This window comes from Diplotaxodon limnothrissa, linkage group LG13 (genome assembly GCF_057381915.1).
Source record: "Diplotaxodon limnothrissa isolate DT_005_m linkage group LG13, D_limnothrissa_male_GT1.1, whole genome shotgun sequence".
Classification (NCBI taxonomy): domain Eukaryota; kingdom Metazoa; phylum Chordata; class Actinopteri; order Cichliformes; family Cichlidae; genus Diplotaxodon; species Diplotaxodon limnothrissa.
The window spans coordinates 18358370-18384700 of record NC_140608.1 but is presented as its reverse complement, the minus strand read 5'-3'; the positions used below and the strand labels follow the sequence as shown (position 1 = coordinate 18384700).

Genomic DNA, 26331 nt, shown 5'->3' with positions numbered 1-26331 from the left:
TGTGAAAAGGTGTTTGCCCCCTTCCTGATTTCCTAGTGTTTTGCATATTTATCACACTTACATGTTTCAGATCATCAAACTCATTTTAATATTAGACACAGATAAGACAAGTTAATACAAAATGCAGTTTTTAAATGATGATTTCATAGATTAGGGAGAAAGATTATCCAAACCTCCCTGGTCCTGTGTAAAAACAAATTGCCCCTCTTGTTAAATCAAGGGTTAACTGTGATTAACCAATTTTGGAAACCTCAGTTCAGTGTTACTAAACACACTCAGGCCTGATTAATTGCAGACTTGTGAATCAAGAAATCAGTTAAATAGAACCTGTGTGACAAAGTGAAACAGGCTAAAAGACCTCAAAAAGCAACACATCGTGTCACCAGCCATCCTCCTGGTCCTCAGTGTTAATGCCCACTTAACTGGGTCCTTCAGTGGAAAGGCTCAAGCAGATGAAGCCTAACATAACAAGATGAGACTGACAAATATTCTATTTGAATGTTTAAAAAGAAAAATATCACAGTATTTATGCTTTCACTGAGCATATACCTGCATCAATGATGAACTCTCAAGGCTGAAAAGTCCTGGCTTTGGTCAGCCACGGTCCACGCACACGCACACGTCACCAATCCCTGACTGCTTGATCATAACAGCAATTGGGCTGCTGGGAACATGACGGGCGTTCTTCTTGATGTTAACAAGGTGCTCACCAATCTCCCTGGGAACAAACGAGATTCCTAAGACAGACCGACAAAACAGATGTTAACAACGCTTATTCTTGTGTGTGCATGCAGCCCGTTTCAGTTGCTCCTGCTTCTTTCTCCACGCTTTAACTTTTATTACTTTCCCCCTCTGTCTTTTACTTAAGGGTTAATAAAGTATTTGGATTCTGATGAGTCTCGTTGTTTAGCAAACTTCTCACTTATCAGATGGACACTCACCAATGTGAGCCTTACGCAGCATCTTCAGCAGGCAGGGCTCCTCTGGGCCTGAGGGTGTTGTAAGAGGGGCTGTCAGCTGGCTGAGGTCACGCTCTCCTATGTCCAGTGGAATATCTGCAGCAGAGCCCGCCTTCAGTGAAGTATGTTGGCTGGAAGGCTTTCAGGCCCGTCTTTGCCACTCCAGGGTCAGAGACCTTCACCTTGTTTGGATGACAGCCTGCTCTGATATTCATCTGTGGGCACAAACACCAAAACTCAAGAGACTTTTCAGTGAGAAGAAAAGGCAAACCTTGCATGCCAGAGTGAAAGTGAGAGTGTGTGTGAGTGCATACTCACCCTGAATGGACTCTCAGGGATGTTAGCGTCTCCCCAGGAGACCATCACAGTGTGCTTCACAGGCTTACGTGGGGTGCAGGTGCAGGTCTATGTGCTGCTGCTATTATCCTTAACCTGGACATCCACAGAATTGACTTCACCATCCTGTGCAGAAGACAAGGGATTATAGTTCAATCAGATTTAACACACTGTATTTTTCGGACCATAAGGCGCACTGTCGATGAACAGGTCTGGTTTCATACATGAGGCGCACTGGACTATAAAACGCATTAAGCGAAACAAAACAGCCAGATAAGTCAAACTTTACTCAACTCTTTCTTCTTGCTTCCTCCACTTCTGTACCATTGATTCATTATTATTGAAATCTCTCGCAGCTGCTCTATTCTCATGTTCTACTGCGTGACTGACAGCCTTGAGTTTGAAATCCGCTTCGTCAGCATGTCTCTTAACAGGTGGCATTTTGGGGTCATGATCCACACACAATACAGTAATATTATGTTGCAGCACAGTACGTATCACTCCGCCAGGCTCCTGACTACGTAGCCGTAATGCTCCGACAATCCATTAAGCGGTGCGAATAACTCCAGCTTTTTGTCTTTTTTATATTGTAGCTGAAGTACGGGACAAATCGCGTTTATTTTCAGCTCAATACAAAACGCATAATATTAACTCTGAATACCAGAGGATTCCGTTTTTTATGGCACGGTTGGCAACTCTACTAACTAACCATATGAATAAAATAAAGTTCACCAGTAACATCATAGCACCCACCCAACTGTACAGAAACTCCATCATGCTAGCTAGTACACAGTACGAGTTATTGTAACTGACTGTAGCACAACGTTAGCACAAGGAAAATAAACTCCACCTAAACTTGGTCTGACCCAGATAGACTGCAGGTCATAACTTCTTACCTGAAGCTCATTTCACCTGACAGTCGGACTGGCGGCCGCCTTGCGTCTCTCCACCTCCAGTCCTTTCCCCCATCCACCTGCTGGCCTCCACCACTTGCTAATTTGACTGAATGTGTGAAAGCTCCACCATAGCCACTACCAAACAACGGAGTTATTTTTACACGTCTGCCAGCATCTGTCCAATCCGCCACCTTTCACTGTTTACACAGTTAGGAAAAAAAGACGACAACAACAACAACAACAAAACATTGGGCCATTTAAAAGGCAAAATTAGCATCGGCCCACCGGGCAAATGGCCGGTATACCCGATGCCCCACAGACAGACTGAGGCCCCGCCGCTATTTTTGAGTGCAAAAATGTGTGGTCTCCAGCTAATGGAAAAGGCTGATCGCGTAGTGCTCTTTAAATAGAACAATTTGCCCCATTCTCTTCGCCCGTCATGTGGCCACATGTGGCGGGCTAGCAGGCTAGCAACATACAGGCCCGGGTTCGAGCCCTCGGCTCACTTCCCTCTGTATGTTCACCTGCTAGGGGGAGGTCCAGGCGGGCGATCTTGGAGTGAAAATTCCAAGGGATGACCCCTCGTAGCCTGGGCTTCCCCTGACTTTTTTTCTTTGCTTTGCTTTTTTTCATTTACCTGCCAGCAACAAACACACCTCCTTGTTGTCATGGCTACCAACGACCACTCTTCTTGTGCCAACAAGTCATTGCCTGACAAAACATTATTTCCTATGTTTCCCTGGCTTTTTTGCCTTTTTTATTTCTTGTGTTTTAGACAAAAAGAAAAGAAAAAGATCTACAGATTCAGGCTTTTCTTTACCTGTGGTAGTCGGGTAGAATGACGTCACTGACACTATTTAATATGAAAACAAACTTTCTCAAACAAAAAACAAAAACAAAAAAGGAGTGGGTCGGTGTGTCATCTTTACCGAGCACCATACATGTTTTGCTTCACATTCAAATTATTATTTTTCCTTTTCAAAAATAATTCAGAGAGAAAAAAAACAGAGAAGTCAAATATATCAAATTTGCACGAATCTTCTAGTGAAGGTGCCTCCTCCTTCTGACCTTAGGGTAACTAATTTCTCAGACAGTGACATGACAGTGCGCTGGGAAGCTGCAGCTGATGATGATGTTTCTTCCCTCACTAAGTGGAGGCGACCTGAGAAAGGTGGGGAAGAACTATTGGATTGTTGGGGTACATATTATGAAGTAAAAAAATACAATATCTCAATAAACTGTTGTCCTGTGTCTTAAGGAGTATGAGATATCACTGTCTGCACTCTATGGAGATGGAGCTCAGAGTGAAGCTGTGGCCATACGCTACAGCACCTGTGAGTCACACATTTTCTGATCCTGAACGTTTGTCAAACTCAGGAGGGGAGAGCCTGAAACCATTTACCTAAGTGACATTAGCAGCAGTGTTCAGCCTAAAAAATAGACAAGTTAAAAGTCATGCATCCATATTATTTGTTTATTTATTAAATTATTTTCGAGACACTGTTAGTTGTTAGAAGCCAGTGTTTTAATGACAGGACATATATGACAGTAATGAGACAACCTAAGATATCCAAGATTAGCACAAAAACACAAATAGAATCACAGAAAGCGTGTTTCTCTCCCGTTAGTCTTTAGGCCCAGTTACCTTTTACTTTTCTGTGGTCAGAAGCCCTTCATGTCAAATTCTGTCTCTATGTACAATATAGCATTACTAATACAAGAACCTGTATGTAAATGAACTTCATTGTGTAATTGATGGCAGTTCTCAAAGTACTAGTCACTTAAAGGTAAAATTTCACATCGAAATTCTCATCTTTGAATAACTAGAACTCTGAGCTATGAAATAAATGTAGTGAGGTTAAAGTATCAAATTCTCTGTTATACTTTACATTTATTTTCTAAAAAAACACTTTGCTCTGCTGCCAAAATAATTTCCTCCTTTAAAGAAACAAAGTGAGTGTTAAGTGTCGTTAGCTGTGGTACTTTATCTCTTCTATGATGTTGCTGCAGGGTCTGGTGGAGGCCCGACCAGCCTCAGGGTTTCTGATGAGACTGCCGTCAGCATAGTGATCAGCTGGGTACCTCCCAATGCTCATGTCCTCCAGTATCACATGTCCTACATGGCTTTAACTGGAGCTGATAGCCAGGATCACACTGTGAGTGGGTCGTAGTCATTACATCTTCACCTCCTCTGGCCTTCAGCCGGCTGTCATGTGTCAGAATTCCAGAAATTCCAAAACTTTAAATGAGTTCTGACTGTGTTGGGATGATAGTGTTGTTTGTTGTCTGCAGGTGCTGGTCCCTGGTGGAGAGAAGCAGGTGATGCTGATGTCATTGCAGCCAGATACACGTTACAGCATGCTGGTCACTGCTGAGTACCACAACAGAGAAGGAGGCAGCGGTTCAGCTCAGGGCAAAACTGGTGAGTCAAACAAGGAAAGATGCCAAGACAGCTCAAGTGCAACTTCCAGTTAAGACCGACAGGCTTACATGCAAAAAGTGCAAATGTCCCATTACTTTACCCTAACAGGAGGACATGCATACTTGAAGGTTTCCACATATAGAAACATCAAGGTTTTTGGGCGGTATTGTTTCTACAGCACTACACGTACAGTCATTTTGGTCCAGAGACACAGATTCCTTTCACTGCATAATGATGGGCTCTCTGAACAATGAGACAGCAGCCAGTACCGGTACAATGACAGTACTGCTCTTGATACTTGGTTGGAAGTTTAAAAATTACTGGGTGCACTGTGTCTGCGTTTATTGTCCATGCTAGTGTGCAGACGACATTCTTTGGCTTTGTGTTTTTTGTTTGTTTTCTGTCTTTTTTCTGTCTCTCTAGACACTTTGTGGGTAAGCAGTGCGAGTGTGGTCAGGTCAGACCACTCCAGTATCTGTGTGTCATGGAGACCAGTATCTGCCGTTGATGGATATCCTATTGTAATCCAGGATGTAAAAGGTATTCTGTAATCACGTCTACAGTGATGTGAAAAGGTGTTTGCCCCCTTCCTGATTTCCTAGTGTTTTGCATATTTATCACACTTACATGTTTCAGATCATCAAACTCATTTTAATATTAGACACAGATAAGACAAGTTAATACAAAATGCAGTTTTTAAATGATGATTTCATAGATTAGGGAGAAAGATTATCCAAACCTCCCTGGTCCTGTGTAAAAACAAATTGCCCCTCTTGTTAAATCAAGGGTTAACTGTGATTAACCAATTTTGGAAACCTCAGTTCAGTGTTACTAAACACACTCAGGCCTGATTAATTGCAGACTTGTGAATCAAGAAATCAGTTAAATAGAACCTGTGTGACAAAGTGAAACAGGCTAAAAGACCTCAAAAAGCAACACATCGTGTCACCAGCCATCCTCCTGGTCCTCAGTGTTAATGCCCACTTAACTGGGTCCTTCAGTGGAAAGGCTCAAGCAGATGAAGCCTAACATAACAAGATGAGACTGACAAATATTCTATTTGAATGTTTAAAAAGAAAAATATCACAGTATTTATGCTTTCACTGAGCATATACCTGCATCAATGATGAACTCTCAAGGCTGAAAAGTCCTGGCTTTGGTCAGCCACGGTCCACGCACACGCACACGTCACCAATCCCTGACTGCTTGATCATAACAGCAATTGGGCTGCTGGGAACATGACGGGCGTTCTTCTTGATGTTAACAAGGTGCTCACCAATCTCCCTGGGAACAAACGAGATTCCTAAGACAGACCGACAAAACAGATGTTAACAACGCTTATTCTTGTGTGTGCATGCAGCCCGTTTCAGTTGCTCCTGCTTCTTTCTCCACGCTTTAACTTTTATTACTTTCCCCCTCTGTCTTTTACTTAAGGGTTAATAAAGTATTTGGATTCTGATGAGTCTCGTTGTTTAGCAAACTTCTCACTTATCAGATGGACACTCACCAATGTGAGCCTTACGCAGCATCTTCAGCAGGCAGGGCTCCTCTGGGCCTGAGGGTGTTGTAAGAGGGGCTGTCAGCTGGCTGAGGTCACGCTCTCCTATGTCCAGTGGAATATCTGCAGCAGAGCCCGCCTTCAGTGAAGTATGTTGGCTGGAAGGCTTTCAGGCCCGTCTTTGCCACTCCAGGGTCAGAGACCTTCACCTTGTTTGGATGACAGCCTGCTCCGATATTCATCAGTGGGCACAAACACCAAAACTCAAGAGACTTTTCAGTGAGAAGAAAAGGCAAACCTTGCATGCCAGAGTGAAAGTGAGAGTGTGTGTGAGTGCATACTCACCCTGAATGGACTCTCAGGGATGTTAGCGTCTCCCCAGGAGACCATCACAGTGTGCTTCACAGGCTTACGTGGGGTGCAGGTGCAGGTCTATGTGCTGCTGCTATTATCCTTAACCTGGACATCCACAGAATTGACTTCACCATCCTGTGCAGAAGACAAGGGATTATAGTTCAATCAGATTTAACACACTGTATTTTTCGGACCATAAGGCGCACTGTCGATGAACAGGTCTGGTTTCATACATGAGGCGCACTGGACTATAAAACGCATTAAGCGAAACAAAACAGCCAGATAAGTCAAACTTTACTCAACTCTTTCTTCTTGCTTCCTCCACTTCTGTACCATTGATTCATTATTATTGAAATCTCTCGCAGCTGCTCTATTCTCATGTTCTACTGCGTGACTGACAGCCTTGAGTTTGAAATCCGCTTCGTCAGCATGTCTCTTAACAGGTGGCATTTTGGGGTCATGATCCACACACAATACAGTAATATTATGTTGCAGCACAGTACGTATCACTCCGCCAGGCTCCTGACTACGTAGCCGTAATGCTCCGACAATCCATTAAGCGGTGCGAATAACTCCAGCTTTTTGTCTTTTTTATATTGTAGCTGAAGTACGGGACAAATCGCGTTTATTTTCAGCTCAATACAAAACGCATAATATTAACTCTGAATACCAGAGGATTCCGTTTTTTATGGCACGGTTGGCAACTCTACTAACTAACCATATGAATAAAATAAAGTTCACCAGTAACATCATAGCACCCACCCAACTGTACAGAAACTCCATCATGCTAGCTAGTACACAGTACGAGTTATTGTAACTGACTGTAGCACAACGTTAGCACAAGGAAAATAAACTCCACCTAAACTTGGTCTGACCCAGATAGACTGCAGGTCATAACTTCTTACCTGAAGCTCATTTCACCTGACAGTCGGACTGGCGGCCGCCTTGCGTCTCTCCACCTCCAGTCCTTTCCCCCATCCACCTGCTGGCCTCCACCACTTGCTAATTTGACTGAATGTGTGAAAGCTCCACCATAGCCACTACCAAACAACGGAGTTATTTTTACACGTCTGCCAGCATCTGTCCAATCCGCCACCTTTCACTGTTTACACAGTTAGGAAAAAAAGACGACGACAACAACAACAACAAAACATTGGGCCATTTAAAAGGCAAAATTAGCATCGGCCCACCGGGCAAATGGCCGGTATACCCGATGCCCCACAGACAGACTGAGGCCCCGCCGCTATTTTTGAGTGCAAAAATGTGTGGTCTCCAGCTAATGGAAAAGGCTGATCGCGTAGTGCTCTTTAAATAGAACAATTTGCCCCATTCTCTTCGCCCGTCATGTGGCCACATGTGGCGGGCTAGCAGGCTAGCAACATACAGGCCCGGGTTCGAGCCCTCGGCTCACTTCCCTCTGTATGTTCACCTGCTAGGGGGAGGTTCAGGCGGGCGATCTTGGAGTGAAAATTCCAAGGGATGACCCCTCGTAGCCTGGGCTTCCCCTGACTTTTTTTCTTTGCTTTGCTTTTTTTCATTTACCTGCAAGCAACAAACACACCTCCTTGTTGTCATGGCTACCAACGACCACTCTTCTTGTGCCAACAAGTCATTGCCTGACAAAACATTATTTCCTATGTTTCCCTGGCTTTTTTGCCTTTTTTATTTCTTGTGTTTTAGACAAAAAGAAAAGAAAAAGATCTACAGATTCAGGCTTTTCTTTACCTGTGGTAGTCGGGTAGAATGACGTCACTGACACTATTTAATATGAAAACAAACTTTCTCAAACAAAAAACAAAAACAAAAAAGGAGTGGGTCGGTGTGTCATCTTTACTGAGCACCATACATGTTTTGCTTCACATTCAAATTATTATTTTTCCTTTTCAAAAATAATTCAGAGAGAAAAAAAACAGAGAAGTCAAATATATCAAATTTGCACGAATCTTCTAGTGAAGGTGCCTCCTCCTTCTGACCTTAGGGTAACTAATTTCTCAGACAGTGACATGACAGTGCGCTGGGAAGCTGCAGCTGATGATGATGTTTCTTCCCTCACTAAGTGGAGGCGACCTGAGAAAGGTGGGGAAGAACTATTGGATTGTTGGAGTACATATTATGAAGTAAAAAAATACAATATCTCAATAAACTGTTGTCCTGTGTCTTAAGGAGTATGAGATATCACTGTCTGCACTCTATGGAGATGGAGCTCAGAGTGAAGCTGTGGCCATACGCTACAGCACCCGTGAGTCACACATTTTCTGATCCTGAACGTTTGTCAAACTCAGGAGGGGAGAGCCTGAAACCATTTACCTAAGTGACATTAGCAGCAGTGTTCAGCCTAAAAAATAGACAAGTTAAAAGTCATGCATCCATATTATTAGTTTATTTATTAAATTATTTTCGAGACACTGTTAGTTGTTAGAAGCCAGTGTTTTAATGACAGGACATATATGACAGTAATGAGACAACCTAAGATATCCAAGATTAGCACAAAAACACAAATAGAATCACAGAAAGCGTGTTTCTCTCCCGTTAGTCTTTAGGCCCAGTTACCTTTTACTTTTCTGTGGTCAGAAGCCCTTCATGTCAAATTCTGTCTCTATGTACAATATAGCATTACTAATACAAGAACCTGTATGTAAATGAACTTCATTGTGTAATTGATGGCAGTTCTCAAAGTACTAGTCACTTAAAGGTTAAATTTCACATCGAAATTCTCATATTATATTCTATTTGAATGTTTAAAAAGAAAAATATCACAGTATTTATGCTTTCACTGAGCATATACCTGCATCAATGATGAACTCTCAAGGCTGAAAAGTCCTGGCTTTGGTCAGCCACGGTCCACGCACACGTCACCAATCCCTGACTGCTTGATCATAACAGCAATTGGGCTGCTGGGAACATGACGGGCGTTCTTCTTGATGTTAACAAGGTGCTCACCAATCTCCCTGGGAACAAACGAGATTCCTAAGACAGACCGACAAAACAGATGTTAACAACGCTTATTCTTGTGTGTGCATGCAGCCCGTTTCAGTTGCTCCTGCTTCTTTCTCCACGCTTTAACTTTTATTACTTTCCCCCTCTGTCTTTTACTTAAGGGTTAATAAAGTATTTGGATTCTGATGAGTCTCATTGTTTAGCAAACTTCTCACTTATCAGACGGACACTCACCAATGTGAGCGTTACGCAGCATCTTCAGCAGGCAGGGCTCCTCTGGGCCTGAGGGTGTTGTAAGAGGGGCTGTCAGCTGGCTGAGGTCAAGCTCGCCTATGTCCAGTGGAATATCTGCAGCAGAGCCCGCCTTCAGTGAAGTATGTTGGCTGGAAGGCTTTCAGGCCCGTCTTTGCCACTCCAGGGTCAGAGACCTTCACCTTGTTTGGATGACAGCCTGCTCTGATATTCATCTGTGGGCACAAACACCAAAACTCAAGAGACTTTTCAGTGAGAAGAAAAGGCAAACCTTGCATGCCAGAGTGAAAGTGAGAGAGTGTGTGAGTGCATACTCACCCTGAATGGACTCTCAGGGATGTTAGCGTCTCCCCAGGAGACCATCACAGTGTGCTTCACAGGCTTACGTGGGGTGCAGGTGCAGGTCTATGTGCTGCTGCTATTATCCTTAACCTGGACATCCACAGAATTGACTTCACCATCCTGTGCAGAAGACAAGGGATTATAGTTCAATCAGATTTAACACACTGTATTTTTCGGACCATAAGGCGCACTGTCGATGAACAGGTCTGGTTTCATACATGAGGCGCACTGGACTATAAAACGCATTAAGCGAAACAAAACAGCCAGATAAGTCAAACTTTACTCAACTCTTTCTTCTTGCTTCCTCCACTTCCGTACCATTGATTCATTCATGTTGAAATCTCTCGCAGCTGCTCTATTCTCATGTTCTACTGCGTGACTGACAGCCTTGAGTTTGAAATCCGCTTCGTCAGCATGTCTCTTAACAGGTGGCATTTTGGGGTCATGATCCACACACAATACAGTAATATTATGTTGCAGCACAGTACGTATCACTCCGCCAGGCTCCTGACTACGTAGCCGTAATGCTCCGACAATCCATCAAGCGGTGCGACTTCATAGCTTACCAAAGTCGTACTAAAACATTTTTTGACAGATTTTTAAGCGCCGTGTATTACATAAAATCGGTTCAAGGTCAATAAGCACAACCAGAATTCATACATAAGGCGCACTGTCGATTTTTGAGATAATTAAAGGATTTTAAGTGCGACTCATAGTCCGAAAAATACGGTACATACAATATATTTAACATATTTGTGATCATATACAAAGCCAGATATACCTGGGCTATAATTTTCAGAGGAGCTTTTCCTCCTTGCTTGGCATCAACTGTGAGTTCACTGGGTTTTCCAACAGCCAGACCACTGCTCTGTAGGCCTGGACCGTGTGCCTTAACCTAGAGAAAACTATTTTAAACAAACAATTAAAAAAGGAACAAGTCAAAGATCTACTATAGCCAAAAGATCATTTACAGACTATAGCGCTGTGAAAAAATATTTGCCTCCTTTCTGATTTCGTATCTTATTCCATATTTGTCACACTTACACGTTTCAGATCAATAAATGTTAATATTAGACAAGAATGTCTAATATTAAACGGCAGTTTTCAAGGGGAAAAAGCTATCCAAACATACTTGGTCCTATATGAAAAAGTAATTGCACCGAATTAAATAAATTCTAACAACAGCTTATCAAGTTTAAAGGCGCTTCTGCTGTTTAACACGACCTCTGCTAGTTTCCTCTTTCTGGCGCAAAGCGGGAGATAAACAAGCAAGAGAGACAGGACTTGTGGCAGAAACGCCGATCAGCTGATCATTGATCAGTTTCATGATTGAAGTAGCAGCAGGAGAGGGAGAACGAGAGAAGAAGAGGCAGCTGTGCAGCAAAGACACAGAATAACTCCAGCTTTTTGTCTTTTTTTATTGTAGCTGAAGTACGGGACAAATCGCTTTTATTTTCAGCTCAATACAAAACGCATAATATTAACTCTGAATACCAGAGGATTCCGTTTTTTATGGCACGGTTGGCTCTACTAACTAACCATATGAATAAAATAAAGTTCACCAGTAACATCATAGCACCCACCCAACTGTACAGAAACTCCATCATGCTAGCTAGTACACAGTATGAGTTATTGTAACTGACTGTAGCACAACGTTAGCACAAGGAAAATAAACTCCACCTAAACTTGGTTTGACCCAGATAGACTGCAGGTCATAACTTCTTACCTGAAGCTCATTTCACCTGACAGTCGGACTGGCGGCCGCCTTGCGTCTCTCCACCTCCAGTCCTTTCCCCCATCCACCTGCTGGCCTCCACCACTTGCTAATTTGACTGAATGTGTGAAAGCTCCACCATAGCCACTACCAAACAACTGAGTTATTTTTACACGTCTGCCAGCATCTGTCCAATCCGCCACCTTTCACTGTTTACACAGTTAGGAAAAAAAGACGACAACAACAACAAAACATTGGGCCATTTAAAAGGCAAAATTAGCATCGGCCCACCGGGCAAATGGCCGGTATACCCGATGCCCCACAGACAGACTGAGGCCCCGCCGCTATTTTTGAGTGCAAAAATGTGTGGTCTCCAGCTAATGGAAAAGGCTGATCGCACGATGTGCGCGTAGTGCTCTTTAAATAGAACAATTTGCCCCATTCTCTTCGCCCGTCATGTGGCCACATGTGGCGGGCTAGCAGGCTAGCAACATACAGGCCCGGGTTCGAGCCCTCGGCTCACTTCCCTCTGTATGTTCACCTGCTAGGGGGAGGTCCAGGCGGGCGATCTTGGAGTGAAAATTCCAAGGGATGACCCCTCGTAGCCTGGGCTTCCCCTGACTTTTTGCTTTGCTTTTTTTCTTTTACCTGCCAGCAACAAACACACCTCCTTGTTGTCATGGCTACCAACGACCACTCTTCTTGTGCCAACAAGTCATTGCCTGACAAAACATTATTTCCTATGTTTCCCTGGCTTTTTTGCCTTTTTTATTTCTTGTGTTTTAGACAAAAAGAAAAGAAAAAGATCTACAGATTCAGGCTTTTCTTTACCTGTGGTAGTCGGGTAGAATGACGTCACTGACACTGCTTTAATATGAAAACAAACTTTCTCAAACAAAAAACAAAAACAAAAAAGGAGTGGGTCGGTGTGTCATCTTTACCGAGCACCATACATGTTTTGCTTCACATTCAAATTATTATTTTTCCTTTTCAAAAATAATTCAGAGAGAAAAAAAACAGAGAAGTCAAATATATCAAATTTGCACGAATCTTCTAGTGAAGGTGCCTCCTCCTTCTGACCTTAGGGTAACTAATTTCTCAGACAGTGACATGACAGTGCGCTGGGAAGCTGCAGCTGATGATGATGTTTCTTACCTCACTAAGTGGAGGCGACCTGAGACAGGTGGGGAAGAACTATTGGATTGTTGGGGTACATATTATGAAGTAAAAAAAATACAATATCTCAATAAACTGTTGTCCTGTGTCTTAAGGAGTATGAGATATCACTGTCTGCACTCTATGGAGATGGAGCTCAGAGTGAAGCTGTGGCCATACGCTACAGCACCCGTGAGTCACACATTTTCTGATCCTGAACGTTTGTCAAACTCAGGAGGGGAGAGCCTGAAACCATTTACCTAAGTGACATTAGCAGCAGTGTTCAGCCTAAAAAATAGACAAGTTAAAAGTCATGCATCCATATTATTTGTTTATTTATTAAATTATTTTCGAGACACTGTTAGTTGTTAGAAGCCAGTGTTTTAATGACAGGACATATATGACAGTAATGAGACAACCTAAGATATCCAAGATTAGCACAAAAACACAAATAGAATCACAGAAAGCGTGTTTCTCTCCCGTTAGTCTTTAGGCCCAGTTACCTTTTACTTTTCTGTGGTCAGTAGCCCTTCAAGTCATATTCTGTCTCTATGTACAATATAGCATTACTAATACAAGAACCTGTATGTAAATGAACTTCATTGTGTAATTGATGGCAGTTCTCAAAGTACTAGTCACTTAAAGGTTAAATTTCACATCGAAATTCTCATATTATATTCTATTTGAATGTTTAAAAAGAAAAATATCACAGTATTTATGCTTTCACTGAGCATATACCTGCATCAATGATGAACTCTCAAGGCTGAAAAGTCCTGGCTTTGGTCAGCCACGGTCCACGCACACGCACATGTCACCAATCCCTGACTGCTTGATCATAACAGCAATTGGGCTGCTGGGAACATGACGGGCGTTCTTCTTGATGTTAACAAGGTGCTCACCAATCTCCCTGGGAACAAACGAGATTCCTAAGACAGACCGACAAAACAGATGTTAACAACGCTTATTCTTGTGTGTGCATGCAGCCCGTTTCAGTTGCTCCTGCTTCTTTCTCCACGCTTTAACTTTTATTACTTTCCCCCTCTGTCTTTTACTTAAGGGTTAATAAAGTATTTGGATTCTGATGAGTCTCGTTGTTTAGCAAACTTCTCACTTATCAGACGGACACTCACCAATGTGAGCGTTACGCAGCATCTTCAGCAGGCAGGGCTCCTCTGGGCCTGAGGGTGTTGTAAGAGGGGCTGTCAGCTGGCTGAGGTCAAGCTCGCCTATGTCCAGTGGAATATCTGCAGCAGAGCCCGCCTTCAGTGAAGTATGTTGGCTGGAAGGCTTTCAGGCCCGTCTTTGCCACTCCAGGGTCAGAGACCTTCACCTTGTTTGGATGACAGCCTGCTCTGATATTCATCTGTGGGCACAAACACCAAAACTCAAGAGACTTTTCAGTGAGAAGAAAAGGCAAACCTTGCATGCCAGAGTGAAAGTGAGAGAGTGTGTGAGTGCATACTCACCCTGAATGGACTCTCAGGGATGTTAGCGTCTCCCCAGGAGACCATCACAGTGTGCTTCACAGGCTTACGTGGGGTGCAGGTGTATGTGCTGTTGCTATTATCCTTAACCTGGACATCCACAGAATTGACTTCACCATCCTGTGCAGAAGACAAGGGATTATAGTTCAATCAGATTTAACACACTGTATTTTTCGGACCATAAGGCGCACTGTCGATGAACAGGTCTGGTTTCATACATGAGGCGCACTGGACTATAAAACGCATTAAGCGAAACAAAACAGCCAGATAAGTCAAACTTTACTCAACTCTTTCTTCTTGCTTCCTCCACTTCCGTACCATTGATTCATTCATGTTGAAATCTCTCGCAGCTGCTCTATTCTCATGTTCTACTGCGTGACTGACAGCCTTGAGTTTGAAATCCGCTTCGTCAGCATGTCTCTTAACAGGTGGCATTTTGGGGTCATGATCCACACACAATACAGTAATATTATGTTGCAGCACAGTACGTATCACTCCGCCAGGCTCCTGACTACGTAGCCGTAATGCTCCGACAATCCATCAAGCGGTGCGACTTCATAGCTTACCAAAGTCGTACTAAAACATTTTTTGACAGATTTTTAAGCGCCGTGTATTACATAAAATCGGTTCAAGGTCAATAAGCACAACCAGAATTCATACATAAGGCGCACTGTCGATTTTTGAGAGATAATTAAAGGATTTTAAGTGCGACTCATAGTCCGAAAAATACGGTACATACAATATATTTAACATATTTGTGATCATATACAAAGCCAGATATACCTGGGCTATAATTTTCAGAGGAGCTTTTCCTCCTTGCTTGGCATCAACTGTGAGTTCACTGGGTTTTCCAACAGCCAGACCACTGCTCTGTAGGCCTGGACCGTACGCCTTAACCTAGAGAAAACTATTTTAAACAAACAATTAAAAAAGGAACAAGTCAAAGATCTACTATAGCCAAAAGATCATTTACAGACTATAGCGCTGTGAAAAAACATTTGCCTCCTTTCTGATTTCGTATCTTGTTCCATATTTGTCACACTTACACGTTTCAGATCAATAAATGTTAATATTAGACAAGAATGTCTAATATTAAACGGCAGTTTTCAAGGGGAAAAAGCTATCCAAACATACTTGGTCCTATATGAAAAAGTAATTGCACCGAATTAAATAAATTCTAACAACAGCTTATCAAGTTTAAAGGCGCTTCTGCTGTTTAACACGACCTCTGCTAGTTTCCTCTTTCTGGCGCAAAGCGGGAGATAAACAAGCAAGAGAGACGGGACTTGTGGCAGAAACGCCGATCAGCTGATCATTGATCAGTTTCATGATTGAAGTAGCAGCAGGAGAGGGAGAACGAGAGAAGAAGAGGCAGCTGTGCAGCAAAGACACAGAATAACTCCAGCTTTTTGTCTTTTTTTTATTGTAGCTGAAGTACGGGACAAATCGCGTTTATTTTCAGCTCAATACAAAACGCATAATATTAACTCTGAATACCAGAGGATTCTGTTTTTTATGGCACGGTTGGCTCTACTAACTAACCATATGAATAAAATAAAGTTCACCAGTAACATCATAGCACCCACCCAACTGTACAGAAACTCCATCATGCTAGCTAGTACACAGTACGAGTTATTGTAACTGACTGTAAAAAGTTAGCACAAGGAAAATAAACTCCACCTAAACTTGGTTTGACCCAGATAGACTGCAGGTCATAACTTCTTACCTGAAGCTCATTTCACCTGACAGTCGGACTGGCGGCCGCCTTGCGTCTCTCCACCTCCAGTCCTTTCCCCCATCCACCTGCTGGCCTCCACCACTTGCTAATTTGACTGAATGTGTGAAAGCTCCACCATAGCCACTACCAAACAACTGAGTTATTTTTACACGTCTGCCAGCATCTGTCCAATCCGCCACCTTTCACTGTTTACACAGTTAGGAAAAAAAGACGACAACAACAACAACAACAACAAAACATTGGGCCATTTAAAAGGCAAAATTAGCATCGGCCCACCGGGCAAATGGCCGGTATACCCGATGCCCCACAGACAGACTGAGGCCCCGCCGCTATTTTTGAGTGCAAAAATGTGTGGTCTCCAGCTAATGGAAAAGGCTGATCGCACGATGTGCGCGTAGTGCTCTTTAAATAGAACAATTTGCCCCATTCTCTTCGCCCGTCATGTGGCCACATGTGGCGGGCTAGCAGGCTAGCAACATACAGGCCCGGGTTCGAGCCCTCGGCTCACTTCCCTCTGTATGTTCACCTGCTAGGGGGAGGTCCAGGCGGGCGATCTTGGAGTGAAAATTCCAAGGGATGACCCCTCGTAGCCTGGGCTTCCCCTGACTTTTTTTCTTTGCTTTGCTTTTTTTCATTTACCTGCCAGCAACAAACACACCTCCTTGTTGTCATGGCTACCAACGACCACTCTTCTTGTGCCAACAAGTCATTGCCTGACAAAACATTATTTCCTATGTTTCCCTGGCTTTTTTGCCTTTTTTATTTCTTGTGTTTTAGACAAAAAGAAAAGAAAAAGATCTACAGATTCAGGCTTTTCTTTACCTGTGGTAGTCGGGTAGAATGACGTCACTGACACTGCTTTAATATGAAAACAAACTTTCTCAAACAAAAAACAAAAACAAAAAAGGAGTGGGTCGGTGTGTCATCTTTACCGAGCACCATACATGTTTTGCTTCACATTCAAATTATTATTTTTCCTTTTCAAAAATAATTCAGAGAGAAAAAAAACAGAGAAGTCAAATATATCAAATTTGCACGAATCTTCTAGTGAAGGTGCCTCCTCCTTCTGACCTTAGGGTAACTAATTTCTCAGACAGTGACATGACAGTGCGCTGGGAAGCTGCAGCTGATGATGATGTTTCTTCCCTCACTAAGTGGAGGCGACCTGAGAAAGGTGGGGAAGAACTATTGGATTGTTGGAGTACATATTATGAAGTAAAAAAATACAATATCTCAATAAACTGTTGTCCTGTGTCTTAAGGAGTATGAGATATCACTGTCTGCACTCTATGGAGATGGAGCTCAGAGTGAAGCTGTGGCCATACGCTACAGCACCCGTGAGTCACACATTTTCTGATCCTGAACGTTTGTCAAACTCAGGAGGGGAGAGCCTGAAACCATTTACCTAAGTGACATTAGCAGCAGTGTTCAGCCTAAAAAATAGACAAGTTAAAAGTCATGCATCCATATTATTAGTTTATTTATTAAATTATTTTCGAGACACTGTTAGTTGTTAGAAGCCAGTGTTTTAATGACAGGACATATATGACAGTAATGAGACAACCTAAGATATCCAAGATTAGCACAAAAACACAAATAGAATCACAGAAAGCGTGTTTCTCTCCCGTTAGTCTTTAGGCCCAGTTACCTTTTACTTTTCTGTGGTCAGAAGCCCTTCATGTCAAATTCTGTCTCTATGTACAATATAGCATTACTAATACAAGAACCTGTATGTAAATGAACTTCATTGTGTAATTGATGGCAGTTCTCAAAGTATTAGTCACTTAAAGGTTAAATTTCACATCGAAATTCTCATATTATATTCTATTTGAATGTTTAAAAAGAAAAATATCACAGTATTTATGCTTTCACTGAGCATATACCTGCATCAATGATGAACTCTCAAGGCTGAAAAGTCCTGGCTTTGGTCAGCCACGGTCCACGCACACGTCACCAATCCCTGACTGCTTGATCATAACAGCAATTGGGCTGCTGGGAACATGACGGGCGTTCTTCTTGATGTTAACAAGGTGCTCACCAATCTCCCTGGGAACAAACGAGATTCCTAAGACAGACCGACAAAACAGATGTTAACAACGCTTATTCTTGTGTGTGCATGCAGCCCGTTTCAGTTGCTCCTGCTTCTTTCTCCACGCTTTAACTTTTATTACTTTCCCCCTCTGTCTTTTACTTAAGGGTTAATAAAGTATTTGGATTCTGATGAGTCTCATTGTTTAGCAAACTTCTCACTTATCAGACGGACACTCACCAATGTGAGCGTTACGCAGCATCTTCAGCAGGCAGGGCTCCTCTGGGCCTGAGGGTGTTGTAAGAGGGGCTGTCAGCTGGCTGAGGTCAAGCTCGCCTATGTCCAGTGGAATATCTGCAGCAGAGCCCGCCTTCAGTGAAGTATGTTGGCTGGAAGGCTTTCAGGCCCGTCTTTGCCACTCCAGGGTCAGAGACCTTCACCTTGTTTGGATGACAGCCTGCTCCGATATTCATCTGTGGGCACAAACACCAAAACTCAAGAGACTTTTCAGTGAGAAGAAAAGGCAAACCTTGCATGCCAGAGTGAAAGTGAGAGTGTGTGAGTGCATACTCACCCTGAATGGACTCTCAGGGATGTTAGCGTCTCCCCAGGAGACCATCACAGTGTGCTTCACAGGCTTACGTGGGGTGCAGGTGTATGTGCTGTTGCTATTATCCTTAACCTGGACATCCACAGAATTGACTTCACCATCCTGTGCAGAAGACAAGGGATTATAGTTCAATCAGATTTAACACACTGTATTTTTCGGACCATAAGGCGCACTGTCGATGAACAGGTCTGGTTTCATACATGAGGCGCACTGGACTATAAAACGCATTAAGCGAAACAAAACAGCCAGATAAGTCAAACTTTACTCAACTCTTTCTTCTTGCTTCCTCCACTTCCGTACCATTGATTCATTCATGTTGAAATCTCTCGCAGCTGCTCTATTCTCATGTTCTACTGCGTGACTGACAGCCTTGAGTTTGAAATCCGCTTCGTCAGCATGTCTCTTAACAGCTGGCATTTTGGGGTCATGATCCACACACAATACAGTAATATTATGTTGCAGCACAGTACGTATCACTCCGCCAGGCTCCTGACTACGTAGCCGTAATGCTCCGACAATCCATCAAGCGGTGCGACTTCATAGCTTACCAAAGTCGTACTAAAACATTTTTTGACAGATTTTTAAGCGCCGTGTATTACATAAAATCGGTTCAAGGTCAGTAAGCACAACCAGAATTCATACATAAGGCGCACTGTCGATTTTTGAGATAATTAAAGGATTTTAAGTGCGACTCATAGTCCGAAAAATACGGTACATACAATATATTTAACATATTTGTGATCATATACAAAGCCAGATATACCTGGGCTATAATTTTCAGAGGAGCTTTTCCTCCTTGCTTGGCATCAACTGTGAGTTCACTGGGTTTTCCAACAGCCAGACCACTGCTCTGTAGGCCTGGACCGTGTGCCTTAACCTAGAGAAAACTATTTTAAACAAACAATTAAAAAAGGAACAAGTCAAAGATCTACTATAGCCAAAAGATCATTTACAGACTATAGCGCTGTGAAAAAATATTTGCCTCCTTTCTGATTTCGTATCTTGTTCCATATTTGTCACACTTACACGTTTCAGATCAATAAATGTTAATATTAGACAAGAATGTCTAATATTAAACGGCAGTTTTCAAGGGGAAAAAGCTATCCAAACATACTTGGTCCTATATGAAAAAGTAATTGCACCGAATTAAATAAATTCTAACAACAGCTTATCAAGTTTAAAGGCGCTTCTGCTGTTTAACACGACCTCTGCTAGTTTCCTCTTTCTGGCGCAAAGCGGGAGATAAACAAGCAAGAGAGACGGGACTTGTGGCAGAAACGCCGATCAGCTGATCATTGATCAGTTTCATGATTGAAGTAGCAGCAGGAGAGGGAGAACGAGAGAAGAAGAGGCAGCTGTGCAGCAAAGACACAGAATAACTCCAGCTTTTTGTCTTTTTTATATTGTAGCTGAAGTACGGGACAAATCGCGTTTATTTTCAGCTCAATACAAAACGCATAATATTAACTCTGAATACCAGAGGATTCTGTTTTTTATGGCACGGTTGGCTCTACTAACTAACCATATGAATAAAATAAAGTTCACCAGTAACATCATAGCACCCACCCAACTGTACAGAAACTCCATCATGCTAGCTAGTTGTAACAGGTATTACAATTAAACAACATGAGATATGCATTAAATTATTGTCTCAACGACTTTGGACCAGTATCAGAAAGTTCTAGGTAAGACTATGGAGCCTTGAAAGGATCAGCAGAGAAGGAACCACACAATGATAGAATAGATGTGATTTGAGTAGAAACTGTATTGAAAGTTGTAAAGTTTACAAACCCTGCCTGTCTAAAGCCGGCTTCCTACAGTGCACAAACGCACATTAAAGGGCCCAAAAATAAAATCAAAACAACATCCTCTTTAAGGAAATTCTCCAAAGAGTTTCAATTAAAGAGCTTCCGCTCCCGTTGCTCAGTCCACTTCTCTTTAGAAAGAGAAATTAGAGTTCCTTGTGTGTGTGTTTCTGTCCATTGGTTCGAACACTACCCGGGTAGATTTTTAAAGTGTTAGTCTTATCTGTATCAAGGAAGGTAGTAATAGTCCTGAGGTTCGCTGAAGATGGATCCCACGGCTGGCCACACCGCACTCGGGTCCGTCGACAGTCACTCTCTCGGGATTGGCTCGCCACTGAACCCACAGGGTTCAGATCTCAAATGATCCAGTCCTGGTCAAAAACCAATCGGAGCTCGTGGTGAGATAGCTCGTCCAGCTGACGCAGCTTCCCACGGCCGTATTTCACAGATCTCAGATCCAGGATCTTTCAGCTAATTTGGCGGTTGCCTCGTGAGTAGCGGTTGCCTCGTGAGTAATGGCTTCCACAACAGGAAATGTTGACTAACAGAAAGTCATCTCAAGGCATACTCGCCTCCTAGCGGCGGGGAGGGAAAATTACACCTCCAACCTTATGCAGCAGCACAACCCACAAATCTGATGTGGGTTACACTCTCCCCTCCTGAACTCTTGCACGTCCCTGTGCATGACAAGGTTCACACAAATGTTTCTTGGGGGGAAAGGCAAGGGAAGAAGCAGGTGCTTCACCTTCATTTACCATGTCATTCCACACATCGGTCAACCCTTGGAAGAAAGACTTCACCACGGTGACAATTGGTTTCCCCAATTCAGTGTAGTCGAGCCTCATTGGTGGTTGACGATCCCGCTCAGACCTCCTGACATGGATATCAGCGTTAGCTCGTTCCTCTACTTCACCACTCTCCTCTTGTCCTTCAGTTCCAGGATCATTCATCACATCCTCCAACCTGTCCGGGAGGACTGGGATCTCTTTAGGTTGGTCCTCACTCAAATCCTTGACCTCGTTAAACAACTCATCTTCTCCTGAACTGCTATCCAGCAGCATCCTTTGTCCCTCAGATTCAGTGGATGCACTATCATCCATCTTTGCTTCTCCCACAGATTCATGGAGTTCAGGTGCTGGTACGTCCGCAGCAGGAGGTGAGGTCTGACCATCATCTGGAGTCTGCTCATCGCCACATTGATCTGTTTCATGGTAAATTGATGTGGCATCAGGCATAACATTGGCACCTTCCGGAACATCCGTTGACTCAGCGGAGATTGATGTCAGGTTATTCTTGGCGTGACTGGAACCTAGGTCTCTTGGGACATTTTGCCTTGCAGCACCCCCAGTCGTCTCAGAGACTGGTTGTGTTTCGAACCAGGCAATGGGAACAATGTCCTCCTCGTCTGAAGACTGGTCAAGCTCCGTTGTCCTGTTGGGAGTATTCTGACGTGTCCTAGGCTTTCTAGCTCGTTTGGGCTGAGCACGCTCCTCCGTTGGTGCGGCAAGAAATCCGCATGGGAGTAAGAGGTCACGATGCAGCGTGCGCTTGGGACCCTCGCCGTTCTCTGGTCTAACTGTATAGACTGGGAGGTCTCCAGCTTTCTTTACTACCACATGGACTGTGGACTCCCACTTATCAGCGAGCTTGTGCTTTCCTCGGATACGCACGTTTCTGACGAGTACTCTGTCGCCAACGCCTAAAGCAGAAGGACTCACTCGCTTATCAAACCGAATCTTATTCCTCTCAGCTACCTTGGCAGCAGTTCTTGTGGCAACTTTGTAGCTCTGCTCAAGGCGAGATTTAAGGTCTTGTACGTATTGGGAATGTGACTTGTGTCGCTGTTCTTTCACTGGTAACCCAAATGCGAGGTCGACAGGCAACCTTGGCTGGCGTCCAAACATTAGTTCATATGATGTGAACCCAGTCACCTCACTTCTGGTACAGTTGTACGCGTGGACCAACGGCTTTACAAAGTCCTTCCAGTGAGATTTTTCTTGACTTCCCAGAGTGCCAAGCATGTCTAATAGAGTGCGGTTGAAGCGTTCCACCGGGTTGCCCCTCGGGTGGTATGGTGTTGTTCGCGTTTTGCGGATGCCCGCAATCTGACAGAGTTCCTTGATCAACCGCGACTCAAAATCAGGACCTTGGTCACTGTGCAGCTTCTCTGGGAATCCATAATGGATGATGAAATTGTCCCACAACCACTTTGCAACTGTTCGAGCCTTTTGATTTTGTGTCGGTCCAGCTACAGCATACTTGGTGAAGTGATCAGTGATCACGAGGATGTCCTTTGTGTTGCTTCTGTCTGGTTCAACAGACAAAAAGTCCATGCATACTAATTCGAGTGGTCGCGTCGTTGTTATATTCACCAGAGGTGCAGCTCTCTCGGGTAGAGCTTTCCTGCACACACACCTGGTACACGTCCTTATTTTCTTCTCAATGTCCAAAGCCATTCTTGGCCAGTAGAATCTAGCTCTGACTAGATCCACTGTGCGTTCCTTTCCCGTGTGACCCATGTCGTCGTGCAGACTGGTCAATACCACGTCCCGAAGTTCCTCAGGCAAGACTAACTGATGTTGGGGGTGTCCCTCTTCTAGGCGTGTTCTATAGAGGATGCCATTTCGGAGCTCAAACTTGTTCAATTCTCTCAACAAGAGAGGCAGATCTGGAAGCTCGGTTCTTAGACTAGATGGTGGTTTCACTCCGTGCTCAATCTGGGAAATGACATGCTTAATGCACTGATCAGCTCGTTGCTTGTCTCTGAGGTCCTCTTCTGAAAGGTTTGGGATGATGGGTAGTCCTCCAAGCCCGTCCTCATGACCAAAACTGTCAGGCACCGCATCTGCAGAAATGGCCAGGCTTTCAACCAGGGAGATACTACCATCGCAGTCCATTGCATTGTCGGTGCAATAGATAAGTTGTCTCTCACAAATGGCTTGAACGACCTCTGGATTAACCACTTCAATGTCTCCTGGGTCAGATAGGTGATGTTGAGTGAAACGACGTATCCTGTCCCACTCTTTCTGAGATGGTAGGTCATCACGCAGATTGCCGTGAGGGCGTCTCGACAATGCGTCAGCATCTCCATTTTGTTTCCCAGGGCGGTACTGGAGCTTAAAAGAGAAGGTGGAGAGTGCAGCCAGCCACCTATAGCTGGTTGCATCGAGCTTGGCAGAAGTAAGTATATAAGTGAGAGGATTGCTGTCAGTGACCACCGTAAACTGATTGCCATACAGATAGTCACTGAACTTCTCTGTCACAGACCACTTCAATGCCAGGAACTCAAGCTTGTGAGCCGGGTAGCGGGATTCACTACGTGATAACCCTGTGCTAGCGTAGGCAACAACACGCAGCTGCCCCTCCTGCTCCTGATACAAGGTCGCTCCGAGGCCGGTGGAGCTTGCATCCGTGTGTAGGATGTAGGGCAACGTGGGATCTGCAAAGGCTAGAACTGGGGATGTTGTCAGTTTGTCTATAATCATTTCGAAGGCCTGCTGGCAAGCAGGTGTCCAACGGTCCAGAAATGGTTCTTTTGGGTGGTAATACTGCCCACTCTTGTCTTTTGACTTGGGATGCTTCTGAACAGGTGGGTACCCCGATGTCAGGTCATTCAGAGGCTTTACTATGCTTGAATAGCCTTTGATGAACTTCCTATAGTACCCGCAGAATCCCAAGAAGGCTCTCAGCTCTTTTAGGCAGTGAGGAACTGGCCAGGTCCTTAATGCTGCTATCTTCTCTGGGTCTGTTTCCACTCCCCGCTCCGACACCACATGTCCCAGATAACGAACCGAAGACTGGAAGAACTTGCATTTTTCTGGAGACAGCTTCAGCCCGTACTCCTTCAACCGGTTGAGAACCTTGATGAGTCTGGCTTCGTGTTCTTCTAAAGTCTTTGAAAAGACTATCAGGTCATCCAGAAAAACTACAACCTCCTTCAGGTTCATGTCGCCCATGCACTTTTCCATCAGCCTCTGGAAGGTACTTGGGGCGTTCGTCACTCCTTGAGGCATGCGATTAAACTCCCAAAAACCAAGCGGGCAGACAAAGGCAGTCTTGGGCTTATCAGCTTCATCAACCTCAATCTGGTAATAACCAGACTTGAGGTCGAGAACACTGAACCACCTGGAACCAGAGAGTGCTGTGAAAGTGTCGTCCATCCTTGGGAGTGCGTACGCATCCTTCACTGTCTGCAGGTTCAACTTCCTGTAATCAATACAGAGGCGAACTTGACCATTTTTCTTCCTGACCACAACAATGGGAGATGAAAATGGAGACTCGCTCTCACGAATCACTCCAGCATCAAGAAGTTCTTGAAGATGTTTTCTGACGGCTTCCAAATCGTTTGGGTGGATTGGCCGGGCCCTGTGCTTGAATGGTGTTTGGTCAGACAGCTTGATGTGATGCTTTACTTTATCTGTCCTCCCAAAGTCAATATCATTCATGGCAAAGACTTCAGGCAATCCATTTAGCTTTTCCACAATTCTGTCTCTCCACTCTGGAGAAATGTGAGATTCCCCAAAGTCAAAGACCAGCTTAGGTTGATCAGGGGACTTGGATCCAGGTAGCTTGGTTGGCTCCTGACCCTCCATCGCACTCTGTTTGTGCGGTAGAATAGCCTGGATTGCATTGAGCTCAGCAATCACGCTCTTGGCTGGAATAGTGATGTCGTGCTCAGACGCATTAGAAATCACAACTGGTAGCCTGCATGGGGATCTGGTCGGTATGTTAAGGAGGCAGGTCTTTACTAGAAGTCCTCCAGGCAGAGATGATGTAGGGTACTCCACAATGGCACACTTCTCCGACTGGAGTCCCTTGACTGCTACAGTTCCCTCTAAAACAACAGTTTCTCCAGCCGGAACAACCTTCTTGTCTTTCCCATGCATCCTCACCACTCCAATGTTACTGTCATGACATTGTTCATGTCGCAGTTGTAATACTTTCAGCACAGTCTTGTAGCCATCTGCTGAAGGGTGGTGGATCACTGGACCTTTCTCTTTGTGCATGTTATATGCCACATCAAGGGTGTTAGTACCAATCAGTACATGAAAGCCAGATGTTCCACTGTCTGGGACCACTAAGGCCAAGGTTGGGACATCACACTCCTTCCCCAGGAATTGTTCTGGGAAGGTGATGGTGATTTTAATGTAGCCCAAATAAGGCACGGGTAACCCATTGGCACCTTCAACTTCCAATAGATCATACAGTGGCTCTATCTGTGTTTTGAACAGATGTTGATCAAAGAAGGACTTGGTAACCGTAGTCACTTGTGAACCTGTGTCCATCAGACAGTTAAACTGTTTATCTTGGATCATCACTTGGCATGTACTCTTTGTACCTATCAGTTTTGGGGAAACCTTCGAAAGGTGTTTCCTGACATTACACTGGTTCAAAGCAGCACTTAATTTAGGTGTAGCGTCTTTATTAACAGGGCGCTGGTGAGCTGCTACAGCCTCAGTTTGCCCTACAACTGAGGCTACATCTAAAAATTTTCATTGGGAGTTAGATGGTCGGTTGCATCCCAAAGACGCTGCTTTTCTCTTAGCTGACTTCTTTTTTCATCAACGAGAGTGGGGTTTGGTTCGTTAGTGCAAGTTGAGGAAATGTGGCCATCCTGACCACACTTGAAACAATACCAAGCCTTTGGCCTTGCATTCTGTTTTGGGTTGGAGGGCTTCCAGCTTGGTGCTCTAGGGTTAAGTTTAGGTGGTAGTGGTTGGCTGGATGTGTGCTCAGCGCTCCCCTTGGGTTTCGAGGTCTTTTGGGGTTTCTTTGACATCAATGCGGTAAGCTGGCTCTG

At 44.0% G+C, this 26331-nt stretch overlaps 1 protein-coding gene across 1 annotated transcript in view; it reads left to right on the top strand.

The window, feature by feature from the left end:
• The window catches only part of LOC146620158 (collagen alpha-1(XII) chain-like), a 46367-nt gene extending 40034 nt beyond the window's left edge, over nt 1-6333 (top strand). The window contains exons 10-13 of the mRNA XM_085369867.1: nt 4202-4347; nt 4484-4613; nt 5037-5153; nt 6227-6333. Of these exons, the coding sequence (XP_085225993.1) occupies nt 4202-4347; nt 4484-4613; nt 5037-5153; nt 6227-6333 (500 nt within the window). The remainder of the gene's footprint in view (nt 1-4201; nt 4348-4483; nt 4614-5036; nt 5154-6226) is intronic.
• The last annotated feature ends 19998 nt before the right edge of the window (nt 6334-26331 follow it).